The 24,824-nt window shown below is 34.1% G+C and overlaps 1 protein-coding gene across 3 annotated transcripts in view; it reads right to left on the reverse strand.

Moving 5' to 3' along the window:
• Nucleotides 1–24,824, reverse strand: part of BBS9 (Bardet-Biedl syndrome 9) — a 283,426-nt gene that overhangs the window by 194,990 nt on the left and 63,612 nt on the right. For 2 of the 3 annotated variants that reach the window (XM_017836157.1, XM_017836156.1), the window contains exons 16-19: nucleotides 21,307–21,447; nucleotides 19,047–19,142; nucleotides 14,229–14,401; nucleotides 12,004–12,156 (exon numbers count right to left, since the gene is read on the reverse strand). In XM_017836157.1, coding sequence (XP_017691646.1) covers nucleotides 12,004–12,156; nucleotides 14,229–14,401; nucleotides 19,047–19,142; nucleotides 21,307–21,447 — 563 coding nt within the window. The remainder of the gene's footprint in view (nucleotides 1–12,003; nucleotides 12,157–14,228; nucleotides 14,402–19,046; nucleotides 19,143–21,306; nucleotides 21,448–24,824) is intronic. The other variant, XM_017836158.1, reaches the window with a different exon arrangement.

Consider the following 24,824-nt stretch of genomic DNA (forward strand, 5'->3'; position numbering starts at 1 on the left):
TCTAACTAACTGCAATTATAAACTATAGTCTCTTCACATGGTTTCATACAGAAGAAAAAATAGCAAAAAATAAAACAAAATAAAATTCAAAAATACAATCCAATAGACATTAATAAAAATACTGAAGATTAAGTCAACCTGCAAGCTGTTAATAACTTCTGCAGATTATGACTTCTGCATACAATTAAAAGACCAAAGAGAAGTGATCTTTCAATTTGTCAGAAAAGACAACTCAACAGATGTTTTAATGAATCACACTCCTTGTGATTCTGATCAAACAATACAGCCTTCTTCCCAAAAGGAAGTAAAAATCTGGAAGATAGCTATTAGTAGCCAAGCAAGCTGCTTCATATTTGCTTCCACAATAAAAATAGAAATTTTTTGTATCAGATGCTTAAAAAAGTTAAAAGGAATAAATGGAGATAGAAGACATAGACCATATTGAAACACAACAGTCTTTTTGAAAATACTTATTTTAAGACAGACTTTCAATTGCTTGTTGGAGTGTAACAGACAGATAACACACAATTAAATGCTCATTAAGGAGAAATGAAAAAATAAGGAAAATGCAAAAAGTTTACTTTTCGTCCAGCAAAGCATGGAATTTCTCAAAACTCTGAAATCCCAATCAAGTTAAAACAGAGGCAAGGGCTACTGTTTTCTTTAACACTACAAATCTATTTAGCTAGCAAATATTTAACCAATAGCTAGAGGTTGCTCTTTAAGTACTAAGTAATGAGATGTAATTAAGGTAGCAAAGGCAAAAGGTTACTAATTTAGGGCACTTCTATGGAATACTGCTTAAATTATAGGTTTTATACAAAACGCATGGGCCAATGCACAAGAAAAAAATCCAATTTTAACGGAATGCAGAACAAATTAACATTTTAACATTATAATACTACTCAATTGTATAATGGGATTTTGCTAAGTGTCACAGAACAGAAAATAAAAGTAACACTCCGAGGTATGCTTGTTAACCTCTTCAAGCTGAATATATTACGAGCCTACTGACAGCAGTAAATAGACCCATTGTGACATGAAAGACTCTGAATTCAAAGGCCTTTAATAGGTGTTGCTTTTCCTAAGTAGACTGGCCTTAAGAGTATAAACAATGAACAAGATAAAAATTATGTTATCCATACCAAATACTTTCAAATTTCCTAAATGGAAGTGGAATGATTCCTTTAAAAATACCACTTAAAAACTCTAGTTCCCGTGATATATAATGTCTTTTTCCCCACTTCTCCTACCCATGTTACAGGAACTTAGCCTGGTAAGCATAACCTTCAGCAACCATACTGACCAAAAGGCTTTCTGGAAAAATAAGGATTAGAGTTGTTTCAGTCAAACCCTGTCACCCCAACATTTCAGCATCCTGTTTGTCCATCCAACAAGAAATTTGCAGCCATAAAACTTTGTCAAAGAACTCAAGGCAAGCAGAATGGACAGAACATTCTATTTAATAAAAGCTTTAAAATAGTATCTCTGTAGTTACTCATCACTACTGTCTTCTTCCCCCCGACTTCTGAACCTCTCAGTTCATTACACCAAATTAACCACCTTTTTCCTTTTCATCCTGGTTTAAACTATCCACAATGGAATAATTAAAGGCTTCACAATGTAGAAACACCTACTCTGTGGAATTTAAGCACAACTGAAATATAAAATAGATTTGCTGAAATGCCAACTGGCAAGAAGAAATGGGAAAGTTCTTTTCCCTTTTGTTTTTGTCAATTTACAGATTTAACCAACAGTTTAGTTCCAACATAAACTGTACCTTTTATTAAAAAGATCTAAATTGGGAGAATGACCACACAAGTTACATTTTTCCTCAGAGTGGTAGTGGCTAGAGCATCAGCTCTGAGCTGACTGCAAGGAACACACATACGAAGAAACAGATTTTTTTTTTTTTATAAAGCATTTATACTATTTTTGATTTATTTTTTTTTTCAGGAATCTAATCTACTACTATACTGCCTCTGGTAAGTAATACCACACAGAATCTTAACTGAGCTGACCAGGAGCGTGCAGAGCAGGGGACTGATGATCTGACATCTATTCCTACCACTGACAATGGTCTATACAAGTCATTTTGGAGTAGCCATCATCAGTGACTAAATTAAATTTCACACCTGCAAGAGTACCCAAAAAAACAGAACAGTAATTCAGATGCTCATTCTCTATATGTTAATGGAAATAAGTAGTTGTACAGACTGAGGTAAAATATTTTTAGCTTAAGTTTTCAGACAATATAGCTTGGTATTGCTGGGTTTACAGTACAGATACAACAGCAACCAAATCCACTTCAATACCCAATTCACATCAAGATCTGCAAGCGTTATATGAATAAATAATTTAGTTCATTTGGCCATCAAATATTTATTTCCCAGGTGGTTTTAAGTTTTGGTTTGGGGGAGGGACATCTTTTCGTTTTGTTTTAAACCAGAGTTTGTCACAAAATGCTATTGAATTACACATATTGTGTAGCTCTCCCTCAATATTTATTGCTGGTATAATGAACACATAAATTGACACGAACACAACCATTTCACTGAATCCAAGTATCGAAGTCTGTGAAATATTTACTCAGCATGAATTTGAAACCAACATATACTTGCCATCGATCCACAATGCAAAACTGTCATCTACTGCACATCAAAGAAATAAGTATCATTTATTGTGAGCTTACACCAGAAAATTATCTAGTTCGAAGTTAATTCAGCTACCTGAAGGCACTGCACCCAGGTACACACTAGTAAAAAAGTACAGTAGCCACCCAAAACCAAACTATTAAAATTACATCACAAGCTACCAAAAATGGTCTTAGTACTGCATGCAGAAATCAACCAAAATGGATAATAATTTAATATTCAATTAATTCATCATATCTAGACTATTCAATTAAAATGAGAAATTTTACAAAGATCATGTATGCAAACTACCAAATAAACCACTGTAACTTCTACCAGATATGCTCACTAATTCTTAGCTTACAGCTTTTATGTCTCAAATGCTTTTGTACTACATAATTACAGGGCTGATATAGAAAACTTTCTAAGGAGCATGAAATAAAAGTGCTTTCCACCCACCTATGAAGATAGCATCGATTTTTTTAATTCAAGTTTTAATTACACCACTGCATAGCACTTCTTCTCTTGCCTATGGAGTACATTTCTCCCAGTAAAAGAGCCCGTCAATGATTTAAGCTTCAGCAAAGGTATCTGGTAATTCAGATTATCAGATATGACGTTTCTTTCAAAAAAATAAAACTCATCAGTATTCCTTTCTTTTGGGAATTGTAGCCAATCGGTGCCATTTTCACTCATTCAAATACATACAGGTTCTTTCAGCCCCTATAGAAAGCCCTCATACATGGTCATATTAGGATGAGGATATAAGATCTACCCCTACAAAGGGATATTATTTCTTCCCCTTTAAAAAGTCATCAGCCAACGCAACAAAGCATGCCAGAGAATGCTTACGTCACAATAAGCGACATAAATCAACTCCTACTATTGCCTTTATACACCAGGCAGTACAATCTGTCCATACCCCTGAGGACTGAATCATAGTTTGGGGAATCCTCCGATAGGTCACACTGGTGCCACAGGTTGAAAGTGGTAACTGCAGCCCCAGTGGAGTGGGGGGGTGGGGGGAAATAATAAAAATCACACCTTTGGTCCTTTACTGATTTGAATGAAGCAGTGGGTATTCAAAAAGCTGGCTATTCACAGGTTCAAGAGGAGAAATTCAGTAGACGGGGCTGTAGGGCACAGCACAGCATAGCTGGAACCCTCCTCTGTGGAAAATGTGACAGGTCAGACTGAACGCAGTCCAGCAGACCCCAGTTGAGGCCCTTTGTGCCACATCTACACACACAAGGACATTTTACTTCCAATTTCTTTCTCTTGTGATGGCTGTAGTGTTTCCAGCTTCTACATGTGTCTAACTCCCTCCACAAAAAAACCTTACTATATGAGTATGATACGAACAATATTACCCATTTGTCCCACAAACTGACTAAACTGAAGACTGTCCTGCAATGAAGCAAGTAATTGCTACCACAGACCAAAATCAGAAGATTTGTGCCAGCCATCCTAATATTTGCTTCCCAAGCACAGCTAACTACTTTCAGACATTTTTAGAATACATCTTCTAATAAAAAGGGGCTTTGATGACATTGTAAGTATTCTACTGTTAAAGTTTAAAAAGTTTTAAGGAAATGGAAATATAACGCTATGTGAACACCAGTAAAATAGAGAATTTTAATTATATGTAATAGCCAACAAGCTGCTTTTAGTGGCTATGAAAAAGCTACATTTAGCCGAAACAGCAATAAAACAAGAGAAGTTAAATATAACTCCTCCAAAGAACAGCATATTTATTCAAGCCAAAAAGAGCTAATTTATACTATGGGTGTAGCTCTCACTGACATTATCTGGGGAAAATGACTATTACAGGAGCGGGTGTGATATACAGCCCTTGAGTCATGCATGATAAAACCTAATGGTTTTGCTTTGAGGTAAAAGTCCTTACTAATCAAGTAATGAATCATTCCCAAAATGTCAAGTTTCTGAGGCCGTGTGTGTCAGAAGTGCCATTCGAGAGAGAATACTCAATCATTAATGAACACTTCTGAGATTTTTATCAACTGATTAATAAGCAAGGAAAAGAGTTAAGGGGCTTGAACAAAGAGTTAATGGACCTTTAATGACATTCCCTGTGTTTTAGTGAACAGAACATATTGAGTTTCATACACCACCGGCTACAAACCACCAACGATCAAAGTGCTCCACACACTGCAAGTGTTAAAATAATGCAAGGAACAGTACCTACGCTTTCAAAACATTAGGAAATTATGTTTACTTAGTAATGCACATACTTACTTTGTATAACACCTAGCAATGTATTAAATTCCAGGTTAGAAATAAAAAGTCTGGCTTCCTAAATCGGTAGATAAAAATGAGTTAGGGAGAGAAATGAGGATATTATTATATAGTATATTAGGTGCTGGACCTGTTTATATCAACTATCATGGAAGTAAAATTCTGACTCTTAAATACACAACACTAAAAAGACACCCGGAAACAACTCTGAAGACTCAAATGAATTGTGTGTAGTTACACAAGTACATATGCATGTGCACATGTACACAAACACCTACATCTAATGAGGGCAGAGGTATCTGCCTTCAATATACTTTTCATCTTTGTGCTGACATCATTATGAAAATATCAGAAGGAAATTACTCTATCTAACAGCCTGAAACAACCAAGGATTACTAACCTGGGGTATTTCCAGCTCCCTTGACCAAAAAACCTGACCATACAGAAGTCAGTTCAATCATGTGAGTCTGCAACCAAACCCCAGAAATAACAGACTAAAAAACCAAATGGAAGGGTATCATTTGATAGCTTGGGGAATCCTATTCTGAGAGTAGAGAAAAACAGGAAACAAACAGAGGCAAAGAGGGGAGATCTCAAAGGAAGCACAAACGCAGTGACAAGATGCAAATCTCTTGCTGAAGACATGAAAATAAGTTAGAACCTTCCAGTTAGAGTGGCTCTCTTTTCCACACAGCTGTATTCATGATATGGAGAAGGGGTATTAGTAAGTTTTTTTTGTTCAACTTTGATACAAGTGCAAAGTTTCCAGATGACATCAAATTCACATCTAGCTGATGCTGAGCACAAGCAAAGCAGATTGGCCAGAACCCTGCACCTTATAACCAGGCTCTCCGGAATAACAACGGCTTAAATCAGCTAATGATCTGTTCCAAAAAGTGATCAGAAGTGTTAGACAAGAAGGACAAAATATGCTAACATATGCTAACTTGTCAACTGTTAGTGGAAATATTAGTTTTCACACGAAATGCTAAAATTTCCAAGAGGAAATCATATGATTCAGAGGATACAATTCAGAATCAAATAGTTATCTCAATCGCGTAATGATTTACACCCAAAACTAATTTTGTCTGATAGTGTCAAATACTATAAAATGCACAAGAACAATCACATAGTATTTTAATGCATAAAATATTGCTTGATGAGGTTTCAACACTCTCGCTTAATCACAAACCACAATAAAAGAGACATAACATGCAGGATCAGCAACACTAGGCAAGAAATTCCTCACAAATGTCTTGTTAAGTAAGATGTGCTCAAAGTTAGTTCCTTTAAGTTCTGTCCAAAATTTAGATTAATTACACATTCTGCTGAAACCTCAAGAAACATAAATATTTAGTGCACTTCCCGTGGCGTCTTAAATTATGTCCAGGGATGAAAGAGGTTTGCTTTTTCTCCATATATTTAGTTTTGAAAGTTTGATGTATCATAGTTTTCTCTTGGAGGCTTTTCTAAAAAAAAAACTTTAGTTAACTCTTTAACATGAGACGAATGTTCTTTCAGCTGCAAATCCTACGTGCTTTAATCATGTCTTGCTCTAATTTTTTTTCTTTCTTTGAGAAAAAGAATACTGTAAAGTTAGCTTTAGGTTTGATTATCCAAATGTCAGCTTTCAAGACCAGAACAGATCCTGTCATGTAGTATAGTAACTCAGAGTCACTCTGAAAATGACATGGGATTGAAGGGTTCCAAAACGATCAAATCAGTTGCCAAAAAAAAGTTATCCATAAACAAAGAACAAACAAGGACACTTCAGTACCAATCCTGTGCTGTAACATAAAAATGTGGGCTAGTCCTACGTTTTTGCGGTTGGCATTCATAGAACAATTGCTTCGATTTGATCTTAAACACATGAAATGGTCCATCTTTCTGTTAAAATTATGCCACATCAATGAAACAGCTGTGTAAAAAAGGGGTCACAAAGTTCTGAAAATATAAGAAGCAGCTTTCTTCAAAACTTTCATATGAAATGGAAAGGGAAATGCCTATGACATTACTAATTAAAAGAACCAATGCACTCATTTAGAGACATTTGACTTCCAAATCCTTCACAAAATTCATCTGTTTCTTAAGAAGTCTCCACTGAATTCTCAAAGATCCCCAACAAACATCCAGGGCTGTATACACAAGGGGCAGCTCACATCATAGACCTCAAGGAAAACAGCTACCCTTACATGTGAAAGTCACAGCTTTCTCAACCACAGGCAACAAATTTCTACAGTTTACTGCCATGTAAAGAATTAAAATGGATCCTCCTGGTGCGCCTTCTTTATTCTAAATGAGGAGTCATGGTATCTCTACCTGGAAGCAATTTTGTTTGTTGACCACTTCTAACAGACTGATGGTGAAATGCTACACTTACTTTCCAGAAGGGAAAACGGATGAGGGAAGTTATACAGAAAACAAAAAAAAAAAAAGACCTGTAGGAATTATGTTATTTTCTACTACCTGTAAAGAGCAACCTACGAGCACCTCTTGAAATCTGAAAGACTACTCAAATACTTTTTCCCTTGTTTCAAGAAGAGATTTTAAAAGAAAAATTCAGAACTCACAAGATGCAAGGCCAAGAAAAGCCAAGATAAATAAAAAACATATACTAAAGACAGCAGAATGATCGGGACAACTTCTAGTTGTTTACTGAGCAAGATGTAGAAATCACATTGAAAGCCATTTTACTGCTGCTTACAGCCAAGTATTTCTGAGAGACAGGTTATTCGATAATAATATAAATAAGATGAATGTGACTGAATAGCTGAATTAGGAGAAAATAAAGGGAATAAACTCTCAGCATCAATTAGTTCTAGAAGTTCTGGTTTAAAAGTGTGTTGGGCCCTCTCAGTAACAGAAGATGGTCTCAAATAGATAACATGTTATACGGAAAGAAAAGATAAAATCTCTCACTAATCAAAAATAAAGACCTGTTGTAAAACATGTAGTTCTTAAGTCTAGATGGCTGAGGTTATGCAACTCTGCTGACCATTTATGTCAAACTTGTTTTGTCAGTAAATTCCTAGTAACTGTCACTTCCATACAAAATTTTACAGTAACATGAAGAGCTAGAAATCATTCACTTTCACTTTTTTTTTTTTTAATTAGCAGACAGAGAGGGGAGAGACACTATTAGTATTTCTACTGAGACAGAAGACATCATCCATCTTGTCTGGCTAGATGGCTGCTGCCAGTCAGCACTAATTCACTGACTTGACAGTGCACAAATAAGCAACTGTCAGAGGGGTGCTGGGGCCAAGGGCACAAGTTGAGATGTCACTATTAGAAAGCATAGAACATGGGGAAACCTGAGATACCATGCAATAATGGTATCAAAGAATAGGAAAGGAACTATGTTTACTACATGTGATGGAAGTGTGGGGATACAGAACAAATTGTTTTGTATTACAATAAAAAGTAGAATAAGGAAGAAAAATTATGAAGCAATGCAAGGTAGAAGTGATTGCTTTGTCATTACATTCTTTTTTGTAAACTTGAACTGTTCAATCTTGTCTCAGATTCATGTCTTAAGTACTTAAAATTGGTTAAAGAACAGCTAGTGCCTTAGGAGAACTCCATCCCAGAGTTCAAATTCATCCTTCCTCCTCTTCCCCTAAAGGAATGTAACTGCAGTAGGCTTTTAAACGTGGTTACAGGGTTAAACATAACTAGACATAGCTAGTATTGCTTATATTCATTACGATAAAATCCATGTGGGCTAACATAAGAAATTGAAGCATCTCATTTTTATGACATTTATTAATTCCAGCTTGTACCTGGAAATCTAAGTAATGTTTGCCAAGAGTCAATGCATGAAAATTACGATTTCAGGGCAAGAACCTGTAGCTACTGCCAAACTATGATTTTTTTTTCTAATATGACAGAAAACACATTGTAGACATAAAAGACCATTAAACTACACTTTCAAGCAATAACATGTCTGTAGTAGGGGAGCATTATACAAAGTACATGCTGTTTACAACAGCTACCATAAAATTTGCTGCAATCTCATTCCATATTTGAAGTCCTTTAAATTACAAAAAATATATGCAATCTCAACTACCATTCAATTGCTTTTAAATTTATCTAATTAAAATCCTTTCTTAGAACAAGTGGTAGCAGCATGTCCAACTGCACTGCTAAATTTCTTAATCAGAGATCGAGAATTTGCATATATTGCAAATTGATTTTTCCATTTTTCTTCATAGCATCTTCCTACAAATCATTCTTAAAGATCATAAGAATAACATTTCCTTTTTCTAACATACAAGACCAAGTATATAACAGCTTTTCTTTTCCTTCCAGAATGGAACACCTGATGTCACTATTTGTTAACTGTTGTTACTACTCGCTCCAATCCATTTAGCTCTATATTATTACTTAAGAAAGACAAATTCTAAAAGAAAATATAAAACAGGGCAATAAAACCAAAAGCAAGCTTTTTGTCACTGCACAAACCAACGCCTGCTTATACATTTCTTCATTATTTTCAAGTTGAAAAGTAAGGCTAAAGTTTCCTTACAGTAAACCCATCAGTAATTTTATCGTAGCACTAAACACAGCCTGCCTTGTTGCTAGTGTACAAGGATTAATGCAAAAAACTAGTTCATAAATAGAAATGCTTTTGACCGGAGAATCAAATGCAGTGTGATTAATTTTTTCCTGTTTAGCAACCATAATTTTGACATGCATTGTACATCTACCTACACATCATACAAACACAACTGTTACTTGAAGTTGAAAATCTGAAAATTAACATTTACCATCTACTTTAGTAGTAAAATTCAAATCAGTTCAGTAATTCATAACAATTTACAGACGGGCAGAGAAACCATACAGAATAAATTTACAGTAGGTATTTATCACACCTAGGCAATGAAATCACATGAGTTGTATATTCATTATTTGATTTGTATTTAAAAGGTTGTTCATACAAAGGTCATACATCGGCTCCATAACTGTTCTGATAAAAGGAAATACAGGAAGCAATAAGAGGCACCTTTATATATCCTAGGCTATAATAGTTATCCTATGAAGAATGTAATTCATGCAGTGCCCAAGTCCTGGAGATTCTGTGTTAAAAAGGCTAATAAAATCACATATTCAAATTAACTGGAAACTCCTTTCTGTTCTAGATGAAAAGGTTTGGAATGCACTATAAAACCAAAACATACACATTTCCCTTCTGCCTACAAAACCCAATGTAAAAAGCAACAAAACCTTGCTTTCTACCTAACAATTACTTTAGCTTAAAATAAGGGGATAAAACAAGGCAAATTTTCTCATTATAAAAATATTTTATATAAGGGAGGAGATGAGATTCTCAGACAATTATATGAGAATAAAAATTGTATTTACTTCAATGTCAAAAAGCCTACATGCTTAGATGAATTTTTGGAGTGAGACTTCATACTGTTCATATTTAATCAGCCTCATTATTCCTTTTCAGAAAACTCATTTGCCATATTTTGAATACCTCAACTATTTGTATTAGACATACTTGTTCAAATAAAGACAGAATTTGATACTGAATTAAAGAAAACAAGGTCTTTTCTAATATAGAAAATGCGTCATTGAGCTGTTTTATTTCACCCCCACAGCAGAGTCAATATTAAATCCTACCACAGCTCTCACTTTTGAAACAACATATGCAGCAGTGGGGTCTCTATGGCAATGACCATTTTACTACATTTTTTTTGTACTAACAATAACAACATTTCTTTATTGGAAGAGAATACCCATGAACAAAAGAAATTACAAAGGAAATCTACCAAGAAAAATGTGTGCTTGTTTAAAATAAAGTTTTAACAATTGTGAAAAAATTTAAGCATTTGTTCTCTGAAAACAAATATTTTTCCTCATTCTCCTTCCAACTGCACTAATTCCAATTCAAAAGGCTCACAACAGTAATGTTAAGAAAAGCACCCATCTAATCCTGGTTTGAAGGATCTTATAAGCTTCTGCAATATGTATCTATTTCAACAACCTGATTTTTGTCATATTCTCAGAATTCATCTTTCAAATCAACTGCGTAAGAAAATTTTTCAAGCACATCCCAGTTGCTTTTAAGTTTAGAAGCAAAAGTTCTACACAGCAAAAGCAGACTCAAGAGACTCACATTAATCTTTTGGGCTTATTTAGTCACGCCATTTCAAAGTGTTAAATAATAACCCATCTATCACAACAATAGCTAGTATTTCTTAAAGCAACCAGAAAATCCCCACTTTTAAACTTAAATCATCTTATGTTAACTCATTCACAGTAAAGACTGAAATAAGGGTAAATCTGACTCATGTATAAGCATACACGGAAAGGCAGTTTTCTCCAATTTAAAGAAATGTTTTCTTAGATGAAACAGTAAGGGCAAATACTTTTCCTTAACAGCTTTGGGGTTTAGTTGTTGTGATACACAACACTTTTTTTCAGCAAGGAATCTAATTGTAACTCAGCTTCTCAAACAAAGCATGTTAGAAAGTAAAATCAGATCCTCCAACAGAAAAGCAAAAAACACATAGAATAATTTCTTAACAGAGGGAACACATAATGAAAAAGTGTTATTCTAAAGCAATGCAGAGCTGAGGCAGCAAAAGGAAGAAAAATTGGTTTATTCTTTGTCCAGTACGAGGATGGTTCAGGAATGATTTGTTTTTTTAAACACTGTTCTTTTGCAGCTATCACATTCTGAAATGATTAGAACATAAAATCCCCATAGGAAGGACATGGTCAGTCTCAGACAATTTTGTTGTGAATGTTACACCAGCCAAACCATTCCGCCAGTTTACAGTGTACCATAAAATATTTACACAAGCTATGAACTATAAAATATTTTCACATGAACTATAAAATATTTACACTATCAACATCAGTTAGGAAAGAATGATGTGCTGTCAAGCTGGTGTGACCCAGGAGTAAAGATTTTGTGGTCGCAGATTAAATCAAACTATTGCAAATCATCTGGAAAGTTACAGGGACTATTAGGTTAAACAAATTACTGCTTCCTGGTCTCTTGGATGGTAAATGTAACCAGGAAAGCACAGCTTATATGCTTTAAGCTAGGTTTTAGCAACAAGATGAAGAAGGGTTAGGCTCATAATCAAACTGTACTGACCTCTCTGAATGTTCCTTCTAGCAAGGTGTCCAGATGTTGAAGAGGAGCAGGAGTTTTATCTTTGAATCGTGTCAGCAGTCGTCGCTCAATAGCTCGAAACTGTACGGCCCTTTCAGATAACAGCTCCTGAAATTTTTCAGCATTCAAACGTAGCTGCAATTTAAGGGTTTTCAAGAATTCAGATGAAGGGTCATATATATTGTATGCACATTGCAAATGAAACGGGAGAAGTTTAGTAAAATTTTTGTGACAGAGTGTATTATACAAATATGATTGTTGTTTATACCAGTTTCATATTTTACACTCCTCGTAAAGCTTTTTAACATTTCAAGAATTATCATTTCCTACTGAATTCAACACTAATTGTCAACAGCCAGAATAAAATGTGAAAACACACAAATATCTCATCAAGAAGCCTATTAACAAGACTGAAATTTCACCACCGAGACCTAAAGGCTTGGTTTGGTGTGCTATTTATGACACATACACACAGTGTATTGGACTTGATATTCATTGTAGTAGAAAGCAAATGGTTATTCCCTTAAGCATGAAGAGAAGTACTGGATTCTGTACTGTATGAATGATTGTCTTTTTCTGAAGTGAAATCCTTTTTTCCTTTTTATGCATACTGATCAGCTATAGCAATAAACTTCCTCGAAGTGTTCACAAAACTTTGAACATTGTATATCAAATGCTCAGATGATAAAAAGTCTTATTTTATCTATTAATCATCACTTACTAGTACATGCCTTTAACATAAAACTGACTAAAGGTGAGTCTTTCAGAAAACTGAGATACCTCTGTACAGCTGACATGCTATAACTAGCAGAAGAAACATCAAGACACTCAGCTTTCCACATGTGAGCAAAAATGCCCCAAAATGAGCAGAAATTTCCTAAATTAAGAAATCGGATTATATTTAAATATAAGGAAACATATCTTTATGTCAGCACATGATTATGAACAACAGTTCAGGGAAGCGAAGGGAAAAAGAAACATTATTCAGCTTTTCTAGAAATAGTAGTAAAAAAGGGGCATCTCAGGTAATATTCTCCCAGGTTTGTCAAAAAAGAGTGTGTTGAAACTAAGAGGGATGGGAGCATAAGGACCCACTTTATAGACTATTTATATCTTTTGGGACCAAATAATTATTGGAAAATTTCAGAAATTTCAAAATAGCCAGCTGCTACCTAACTAGATCCTAAATTAGCGTTACAGCAATAACACCTATGTTTCAAACTTCAATGTATTTAGGCTTCACTAGATTGTACCACAAGCTTATGCTTACAGTATTTCTACTAGTCACTTAAAAAAACACAAATATTTTGACTTTCAAATTAGCTGAACAACTAGCCATGAGCTTAAGACTAGGATCTAGGTTGACCCCTTAAAAAGAATCCCAGAAAATTCCAACTACAACTTCCATCTTTCTGTATGGTGATGGCTCAAACAGAAAATGTGGCAGTATGAACAAACATCCAACAGTATTTCTCATTCTTACATATATATGTTGCTTTTATCAAATACACAAGTTTAATAGAAATCTTCAAAGAGTTATTCCCTTTTTTTACTGGAAAGGTGTGGAGGGAAAGAATGGATATATTCTATTCTATTAGCTATTTCTACAAGCTATTTGAACTACTGGAGATTTTTCATTGTCATCTGCATAGTCAAACAGGAAAAAGTAATTACATTTCTTTTATATCTGGTTTGGTAAACTTTCTTGAGTCTCCAGGGTTTGATCTGCAAGGGCAGTTTTTTTAGACACTGAAGGGACTTTCCACATAATTACCAGGATGACTCAGGGGGAAAAAAAAAGTGGTCATGGTTTCCTTATTACAGAAGAGCAAAACAGCCTAAAACTAAGGGCAAATTTTGAAAGAATTTTACAATTAACGTGATGTTAGTGAATGAAGAATTCATGGCTTCTGTACAGGCAGTGAACAGAAGGGCAAATACTGGTTCCTTAATTTGTATGATTTGCAGACTGCACACTGGCTACATGTGCTCTGCTAATTGCAAGGGCTGTTTCAGAGGCAAGGCATACTCCGTACTTTAAAAACAAAATAATGACATTTTTTTTCCAGAACTATCTTAGATATAACCTTCTATTTTCTGAAAGCCAAATGCCTGTGATAGCTATAGCTATAATCTGATTAATCATTGTACTAACATACAATTTTAAACTAGCGGAACATTAAGGATTCACATATCATGTAACATACCTCAAAATGTCGATCAATTAGTTCAAAATATTCTTGCAGGGGAATTGAACCAGAAAAGGTACATGCAAAATCTTTGCAGTTTTGCTTCTTGAAATGTTCCTCTAGTCGGCGTGTGAGCTCTTTCGTTATCAGCCAAAGGTCTTCCAACTGGTCGCTCTGGATCCTATATCGTTCTTTGAGCACAACAGATACAAGACTAATAAACACACACTTAAGCCAATACATTCACTACACAATATAGTTTAGATAACACACAAGTTGAACGTGCTAATTGTACCCTAAGTCTACATGAGATTTTCCTAAGAGATACATGTTCACTTGTGTTAAAGAAATACTTGTATTTTGTTGATGTTGGTCCTAAACACTATCCCTTTTATCCTAATTTTAACAGGCAATTTTGTGGCACAAGACTCTTTTTTAAGAGTATGGACCTATTTGTGAAGAAAAAAAAGCTATGAAGAACTACCGCAATAAGGAAACAGGAGAGTTATATGAAATCATATATGCATGTATATGAATATATGAACATATATGAATATATGAAATCATAAAACAGGCTGTCTGCAATGCTCTGCCATAACAACTTTAGTGAGTTTTTCTCAGGGCTGGAGACAGAATCAGGCTCAATTAACTTTGAACTGTGACTGAGGCACAGTACCTTAAGCATCTGATGGTAACAAACCAGATGGTAACATCTCGTGGTAACAAACCACCTTTAATGTCTTTTGGAAACGGTTATTGAGTTCTTCAAATAATACACTCAATACCATTTTTATTACATCTCCACTTCCTAGGAAAACTTGTAGTAGGAAAAGTATTAGTCTAACTAATCGTAGGCAACAATATTCAGCTTTGATAGTGCTATGCTTCACTCTAGACACAGTTAATATTAGTAGAAGGTGATTCTTATCCATCTACACACTATGGCTTTGTAAAAAGGGTTTAGTGCAGGAATGAAAGTGTTAATATAAACCGAAGTAAGAAATCAAATCCTGTTAGCTGGTGTTATCTCTCCCAGCAAATGAATTTCAAAGTATCAGGCTAGTGGAGTGAGATTTTATTTCTAGTCCACATTTGTATAATCCCCTCTTCAGGTTCCAGGAAATCAGAATTAACTAAATGTTGAGAGGAAAACATTATGGAAAATCATAGAGGCCCTTTAATTATTTTTCTTATTTTTTTCAGACAAAATACAACAACCAACAGTTCCTTATTTGTTTTCATTACGTATCTACCAATACCTTATAAAAGAGGATAGATAGAAATGCAGCCATGACGATTTGATACAAAATAGTTCTCTTTTTTGCCCATATTAACAAGGTCCGCAGTAAATTAAACTAACCAGAATTCTTTAGTACTTGAATGCACTTATTTAAAATTTTCTCAACATAAGTAATTCAAGATTGTTTGACATTAGCACTGGCATCATTCCCAGGATACGTATTTCACTGAATACAGAATGAAAAATTCTGTTTACAGTGTAACAGGAAAGAGCAAGTTTTATTTAAAAACATGCTTGTTAAAGAAAAGAACACCATCTGCTAAAGATAACATTCAACCTAATATCCATTTTTTAAATACTCACAGTGTAATGGCTGGACCTACTTGGATGTATCATCATACTTTGCTCTAAGTGATTCTTCCTTGAGGGAAATTAGCTCAGATGTTTTCAGGCCAAATCAACAGTCATTCCATTTATAACTGACATATCTAATACATTAATGGTTTCAAATGGACAAAACTAATTTCCGCCAAAATGCATATTTTGTTTCCATACATTGTTTGTTGGTCAATACAAACACAATCTAATTTTATTGTGGCCTGAGTAGAGAATACTGCAATTATTTGTTTTACATGATCTTCCAGCTTTCAAAAAAGACAAATTAAATTTAGAAACAGTAAAAAAATGAGAATCTGTAGTTTTACTAAACACATTTTAAACAGAAATACAGTGAAAAAAGATAAAGAAATAACTGTGCTTCTGTTCATCGCATGCTTTTATGATGGTTAACAAACTCAAATTAGCTTTTTGTTAAATAAGTTCCATTCCAGAAAGTTACAAAAGATTTTCAGAAAATTATCAATCAGAAAAGCAGGAGACTGAGGAGCACAAACAGGTTACATAGGTTACAAAGTCTTCTAACACTACAACAGGTTGTCCAATGAGTACAACCTAAATTAAGAATGGTTGCTCTGCCAGTAGGTTATCCGAAGGAAGTCTAGAAGGTTCGGTTCACTTCTCAGTTAGGAAGTCCATATCAGCAGCAAAAACCCATCCACAGTTAGCAGTCAAGCCTTCTCTACACTTTGACTAAAAGACAGTTTTAAAAAATTTCCCTCAAATAAAACATTAAAATCTAAACCTATCTGAGACAAGCTACTTTTTGATATGTATTTTCTGTCAAGATGTACTTCAGGTTGGGCTTCTTTGCAGCAGTCTTGACAGGCTGAAGTAACATATTCAATTACTACACTGTTCAAAATGGATTAGCTAATACAATTAAAAACAAACATGAAAACAGACGTCGTTCCTGCCTGCAGCTTCAGCAGTGAAACCCAACTGAACCTGGAGAGTTTCATTTCTACATGCAGCTCTTCCTATCCAGAACTTAAGGTCCATTTAATATGGGATATGGAAAAAGAGGTCTTTTTCCATTGGCCAAAATAAACTTCTTTCATTGAAAACCAGAAATAAGGCCTGATCTCAACTTTTTTTTTACTTTTCTAAAACACCATTACTTCTAGTCAATATTTATCTACACATACCATTTTCTTTTTGAAGAACATTACCACAGTGATAATGTTGCATAAACAGTTTTACAAAGTATAAGATCAGTGTTAATTTACACAGCAGAATAAGGACCTAACAAATAATACATCATTTCATCTACATTCCATAGCAGATCTGTTCACTCAAGTACAATCATTTTAGTATCATGACATTCTATTAACAATGTATTTTTATTATGGATAGTCTCTGTTCCAGAAAATATCCTGAATTATGCTTGAGTATCGGACTTCTTACAAATATATTTTTTTTTAATCAGTTTTACTTAAGTAACATTTCAAATAAGCAAATGCTCCCTAAGAACTTCTCTAACCAATGCAATCCAATGCATAATATGGATGCTGAGATCAGGCTGTTAACATAGAAGGTGGCATCATACTACTCATTCATTTTCTGAAGTTAGAATTCCCAGAGCCAATAAATGAGTAGTCACACTAGGAGAAACAGATATTTTGAATCTCCTCTGTAAAGTGAACTTCACAAGTAAAGCAGTGTGGGAAAGTTTATTGTAAGACTGCAAACACCATCTCTAGCTAGTGAATAAACAAACCTGAGGGGAAAAGATTGAGGATTGGGATGGGTGGGTGTGAGATTACAAGTTATAGCCTCACTAGAAACTAAAATACATTATATAGACATAAACTTTTCCTTACACAGCATCAGAATGCAAAATGAAATCCAAATCAAAGATTTAAACTATAATCCAGAAAAAGTTATTTATAAATCCTTTAAATTTTTTAGTTTTTAGAAACTATGAGGTCTGGGAACTTGCATGTCTAGTTAGTTGAAACTGTTTCAGATCTACTATTTAAAGAAATATTAAAAACAAACTAACAATAAACCAGTATGCAAATTATGCATACAAAAAACAATACAAATGAATTTGAACCTTAGAAATGTAAAGCGATTCTTGGTACAATGACAGTTACTCTGCAGATGGTTTCTGTTTTTAACACATTTGATTACATTAGAAAAGGTATTATCTCATAGTTTACAGCTGACACCACCGATATTTATATATCCCATCATGGAAAATGGATTTTTGAAAACAGTAAGGCAGATCATCTTTGTATCAAAAGGATTTCACATCAACAAACTAGATTGTGATTTTTCACTCAAAACAGTTTTCATAAAGCATTCACAGAGTGTTCCAACTGAGCTCTCTGCAATGCTCAATAGGTGTTCTAACTTTTCAATTTGTAGTCTGCTGTATTAAATGAAGACTTTGTGCTCTGCTGGCATGGAAAATGCTAAACACAATTGAACTGATTTGGTTCCAATGCACATGCCAAGAAAGAGTTCAGCAAGTTGAGCAGTCGTACAGAGCAAGACACCATAAACTCTCCAAAATACAGAGCACCGATCTTTGTCAAAGAGCACAGGTGGCTGAAACATGACTACTTAATTCTCAAACTACTCTATACAAGAGACACTGGACCAGATAACAGCATAACTGCATGCGTGTTCTGTAAACATAACAGGAAGGATCTTGAATCCATAATTCTACACTTACAAAGGTATACAGGCATCTAAAGATAACAGCCAGGCATTTACTCAGATATAGAGAAGCAAGGAGGGTTTGATGCCTAATTTAAGTCACAGATTACCGAAAGTCAGTGAAAAGTTAGACACCTGCTTTTTAATCCCTTTCAAAAATTTCAGTAGGTGACTAATTCCAAACACAGGTGTTGAAATTCCTTTGGGAAAAGAGAAAGTTTTTTCTTATTGTAATAACAGTATTAATTTATGAATAAAAATATTGCTAAAAATTTGAAGAAAAGCCATTTTCTTCAGAAAACTGCCACTATATTTTGAGTGTGACTTTTTGTTTTGTCATAAAATTTTGTACCTCCCCTAGTAACATAATTATATACCTGAGAGAGAGAGAAGAAATGGTTGGTTAACACTGTGAAACTCCTGTGGTAATTCATACACAGTGATTATCCTTCTTCATATGATCAACATTCTCACTTTGTACATATATTAACAGATGATCAGGCCTCTTTTACATTAATACTAATAGCACTTACGTGATGTTTTTGAAGCAAGAAGAGTGGTTTTTGAACCAGTTAAAAATAGAAATCCCAGAGCATTTGCCTGGTCACCCTCAGATGGATCAACAAAGTCTAAAAAAGAAAGTTAAATACAGTTTTCTATAATTTGACACTGGTTTTCAACAAACCTCAATCCACAGCCAGGACTATGTCAACCTTCACACAAGCAAATGAATGGGATTGTTTCCCTTCTTAGGGTTCAAAAGTAATGAATATCAGCAGTAGTTTGGTATATCCCCCCTTCATTCACAGGTGGAAACTGAGCTATACACTGGTTGTTCTTTCCCAGCCTGAAAACAAAAAGGTAGGTTTCTCAGAGGCTCAGCCTGTACCATCTAAAAAGAATTGTGATTAGTGAAGAGCCCAAAGACTACCACCTTCTACCATATGCAAGATCATCTTTAATTCAGATATTTATGCAAAAAAAATGCAGAAATTATCATGAAAATATTTAAGTACACTCTCTCCATCTTTCAGCACAGAGCAAAACAAGCATCTAGGTTGCTAAAACTAGCTACTCTGCAAAGTTCATGCAAGACCACCTTTCTTTTCATTCCATGTAGTGCATAATATGAGTTTAAATGGCTTCCTTTTAGAATACCATACTTCAAAAACTACTCCATGTCACATCTACTCCCAAACTTCTCCTAAAAATAAGGCAAAACAAGAAGGAGAAGAGATACAACTTTTACTGCATACACCAATAATTCAAAGTTGATTCACAGATCACGTCATAACCAGCATACTTTTTTTTAAACACTGTAAATGGAATGAACAGAAATCAGAATATTTTAATGCCTTCTTAGTCCAATGGTTTGTGTTGTATTTTCCACAATGCATCCCTAGGTTAAAAATAAAATACAATGTGCTATTCTGAAAGCATTATTGCTTAGCCATAATGGAAGTCCATTATGAAAACCTCAAAATGTAGACATTTAGAAAAAAGGTTCTCTGTTTCAAGTATTACACAACACACCCATTTGAGAGAAAAGTTATATTTACCCTTAAAGTGAACAGAATCATGGTACAAAAAAAATCAACCAAGCCTTCTCTACTGCTCTCAGACAAATGTACGATATAAGTTTTTCAAAAAGAGAAAAGCAGCCCCACCTTAAAAGTATCATATTAAAGTTGTTGGCCCACACAGCTCTCAGAAAACTGCTGCAGAACCTTAGTCCTCTGAAGTTCAGGAACTTAATCACTGCCAGACTGAACTTACTCTCAATCACTTTATAAATTCTGTTTATTCATTTCTTTTTGTGCTAATATGATCATCTAGATCCGTGATGCAGCCACAAAATATTTACTGAAGTTAACAATGTTCTCTTTTTTTGCCTGCATTTTATTAAGATAAATGAGTCACTTTCTTTAACTTTCCTCTTCAAATCCCTAGATAACATTCATAGCCTTTTTTCTACACTTCTGAGTTTGAAGTAATTTTTATTTAATATCAGCAACCAGCACTAAGTGTGCCAGGGCCTAGTAACATAATATTAGTTTCCTGCATGGAATCATTTTGTCTAATACATCCTCAGTTCTTATTTGTTTGCTTATGATTACATCATATTATACCACAGAGTATTCCTGTGGTAACTTCTACCTTCTCTCTCTTCCAAATTATGAACACGTAATTATAGCAGAAATTATTTTCATAACATTACAGTACTCAATTTCATTCTTCTTTTTCCAGTCCCAAATGGCACCTAATTTCTCCTTCAAACTGTTTTAATGTAATTCTGAGTACAAAACAAAGCTCAGGTTTGCACATCAGAAAATACCGCTAAGTACAAATCTTCTTCTTGGTCCAAGAAGGGTAATGGAATTATTAAATAAGATCAGCTTCAGACCGATATATCAAAAATTCCACAGGTCTTCCTCTAAAGCAACTATACTTCTTTCATACAACATTGACCACTTCTGCTTTACCCCACCTTTTTTTTTTTTCAAATGAATGCCCATGTTTTCCCTATTACAACACCACTTCTGCAATTTTATGTAAAATGACTTTCTAAAAATTAGATCTATATCATGAAATCTGCAGTTTAACCACAGATAGATATATTACCCCAAGTGAATTATTATTATTAAAACATTATGCCATCATTTCTTTCAAAAAAATACTTTTAAAATATGCCAACATGAGTTTTTTTAATTATTTCATTACTTCACACAGACAAACAATTCCTGATGGAAGCCTCTAACACATTTCCGATTACAGACATATTTAAAAACCTACCTGGAAAAATGGTGAGAAAAGTGACAGGAGGTTTGTTGGTATCAATAGTTAGCTTGTGGTTTGCTGCTTTTGAAGGCTGAGATGGAAAGCAAACTAACCGCAAAGGCAGACTGAAGTTACACTGCGCAACTCTCGGTATTCCTGAAATCAGACAACACAGATTCATTTCTCATGCCCATATTCTGAATACAAGATACTTCATACCACTGTCCTCAAAGAGGTACAACAAGATACCTTTAAGATGATTAAGGAATATGTTAAACCAAAAACTATATCAAATTCTTAATTTTTGTTAATGTTTCCTCCTGAAGCACCTTTAAATTTGAATACTTTTAATTACCTTTTCAAGAGAATATTTTTCTATAAATGGGAAAGCAAGAGTTACTGATGAAATTTACTGCATACTTGTATTTATACCACTTAAAATGCAATAAAGATTAGATTTTATTTAACACTCTAGACAAACAATTCCACTTTAACATACACAACAGTTGTGTGATTATTCCTGGTCCTTCAAACACAGAATTGAAGCATGAACATTTTTATCAGGAATATCCAAAACTAAATGCTTTTTAAGAACAGATTTACTTTTTTTTTTAATATTCTTAAAAAACATCTATGCAACCTTCATCTCTCAGAGGTTTATGGCTTAGGAAAGAATGTATCTAATAGAGATTATTACCCAAAAGTATATTAAGTTATATCTTTCAACTCATTGCAACATAATAGAACAGAACTGTAGAACAAACTGGCTACTGCCTTGAGTATCGGGATCTACTGTCATATGCAACTTATTCAGAACGGTGCAAGAGAAAAGAGGAAGTTTTAACACTAACATCTAGAAAAGACATTTGAATGTGTCAAAAATTTTCTCAGATATTGCTGGTATGTCAGCAATTGTCTGATACGTTCTATGTGAAAGGCAAAAGTGCTAGTTGCTACGAAATATGGAGTACTTGCTCTTTTGAGCAGGCAGATTATGGGGGTTTTGAGACCATTTGTTTTTTTATGAAGCAGCTACATGAAAACCTAGTTTAACAATATTAGATTTTTAGAGACAATAAAGTAAGTAACTGTCAGAAAAGTCATGAAACTGATAGCTACATAGAGGTTATCAGTCATGTAAGCTTTGCAGGTTAGTATAAAACTTGAGCTCAAACGTTTAATAGCCATCCAAGTAACCTTTTTTGATAACAGTTTTGTTTGCTTCTTCGCAGAGCTCTTGCAATGAAAAAATTACTTCTAAGACTCATCTGAGGGAAAAAAAATGTTACTAGAAGGCTCAGATTCATCTTTCTGGTTGTCAATTCATTAGGTCTTTTGGTTGGCTCATAATGCCTCCAAGTGACTATTCCACAGCAGCTTGTAAAATACAAAATCATAGTAAAATGAGCACAAAGCTCATTCAAACCAAAGACAGGTCCTCAAATTTAGGATAACCCCAAGTTCCATGGAAAATTCCTGAAGGAATATTTAAAAATACTCATGACCTTTCAGAATGATTCATTCAACTGGATCTTCACCATCTGATGGGAAAAGTAAAATCTGCTCTTGATGACAACATAACACAAACATCTTACTATTGAACTTACATGTGGAGACTTATCAACAGGAAAAAATTAAGTGATGAAAGTAGCCAGAAAGACTTTAAACATTTTCATATTTAAAACAAGGTATTTTCCTTCTTTTTTTCAAATCAGCTTTTTCCTACATAGTCTGCTGTGAGTCTGCCTCATCATAAACATAACTTTTCAATATTTCAGACAACAGTCAAATCAAAACTAAATCAAATATTATTTAGCTTTGGAAGGTGATTGGGGAGATTTCTAGTTGATTAATCCAAAACAACTATATATAAGAAAAACCAAAAGCTCCAGTAAAATCTATCACTACAGTGAAAACTCTACAAAGAAGTAGTAATGTGTGGAAGTCAGAAGTTTTTCAGCCCATTGATGTTATGTCTAGCAATACATCTCACTTCATCTACAGCTGGGATGCTTTGCATGATACATAATTTCAGCTCTGTAATAAAGAAAAAAAAAGTGGGGAAAAAATTCAGATTCTCTTCTAACCTGAAACACAATAGAAACTGTCTAACATCTCATAAAGTACTAGTATGTAAAGGCATACTATGCACTTATCTGATAAAAGTAATAAAACAGTTAATGCCTTGTAGTTACTATTTCACTTCCAAGTTATTCATTCATTCATTTAATTAAATTTGAAACATAACATTAATGTACATTATAAAAAGCATTAAAAAAAAAGCATTAGAACTCAGATCTCCATGTTAAATATTCAGAATTGGTACTTGTTCCAGTATGCACAACCCTAAATTTTGTCCCAGATGATTCTACAAAGTTTGCTGTGTAGAATCACAGCAATATTCTCTTCAGCAGCAGGTTTTCATCTTGAGTAGATAGTTGTTAACAAAAACTCCAATTTTTCATTTTTAGGATGTTATTCTTTGAAATGATATACATTTCTTTTATTATATTTTATTGATAATTAATTTTTAAAATACTTTGTATAGCAGAAATATGCCACAAGAAAATAAGTATTCTTTTCAAGAGTAGTATCTTACTGAGATGGTTCTAGCATCTATTTCCTGTAGGGGTCACTGAAATATCCAGAAACCAGGGTACCATTAACACAGCTGTTTACTTTTTACTTCACTTACTATGCTCAAAAGAGCATAAGTATTGAAAAATAAGACTCAAATACACATCCATCTACAAATTCTGTATAGGAAAACTGCAAAACTGAAAATACCCTTTCAGTTGATCTCTAAACCTGACAAGCAACTACTTTACCTTCCCAAAACACGAAGGAATTTGCATTTACTATATAATATTAATGTTCATAAAATATTTTGTACAAGCACTACATCTTTTCAACACATCTACTACTGCACTGCAAAACTACTCTTCTCCCTTTTTACTCTATGTATACATAAGCTAACTTTCCAGTCTTGTTTTGTCTTTTAATTGTAGCCTTTCCAAGAATCATAGCTACCATGATCACAGCAGAGTTTTTGTACTGCTGGTAGTCTCAGATAGAAAGCAGCCTTTTAGCCTTGAATAAGATGTTTCCAATGGGAACTGAAACAAAGAGATGTTGTGACATCATTCTCAGAGCTACTCAGTCCAAACAGCATAGCACTAGCCACAAATCCTTAATAGTTGTTCCAGTTGCACCAAACAAAGCTATAATTTAGCTGCCTTTGTTCTTGCTAAAACTTGAGAAAAATAGCTAAAAATATGGTAAAGAAAAATCACACAATTGTTCTCAATTTCCAATCTCAATGCAGAAGGCACTTAATACTTAGTAAAATTCCTGTTACACACAAGGAAGTGCAATATACTTCACTAAGAAATGTCTTTACTACTTTCTATTTTCTATATTCACACTTACATAGCATCAAACCAAGGATAATAAGAACTTGTAGAAATAATAGCTAAAATAACAGCTCCCTTCCAATTCTGCTTTATTCAGCACATACTGTCACTCATGAAACT

This window comes from Lepidothrix coronata, unplaced genomic scaffold (assembly GCF_001604755.1).
Source record: "Lepidothrix coronata isolate B3197 unplaced genomic scaffold, Lepidothrix_coronata-1.0 Scaffold271, whole genome shotgun sequence".
Lineage (NCBI taxonomy): Eukaryota > Metazoa > Chordata > Aves > Passeriformes > Pipridae > Lepidothrix > Lepidothrix coronata.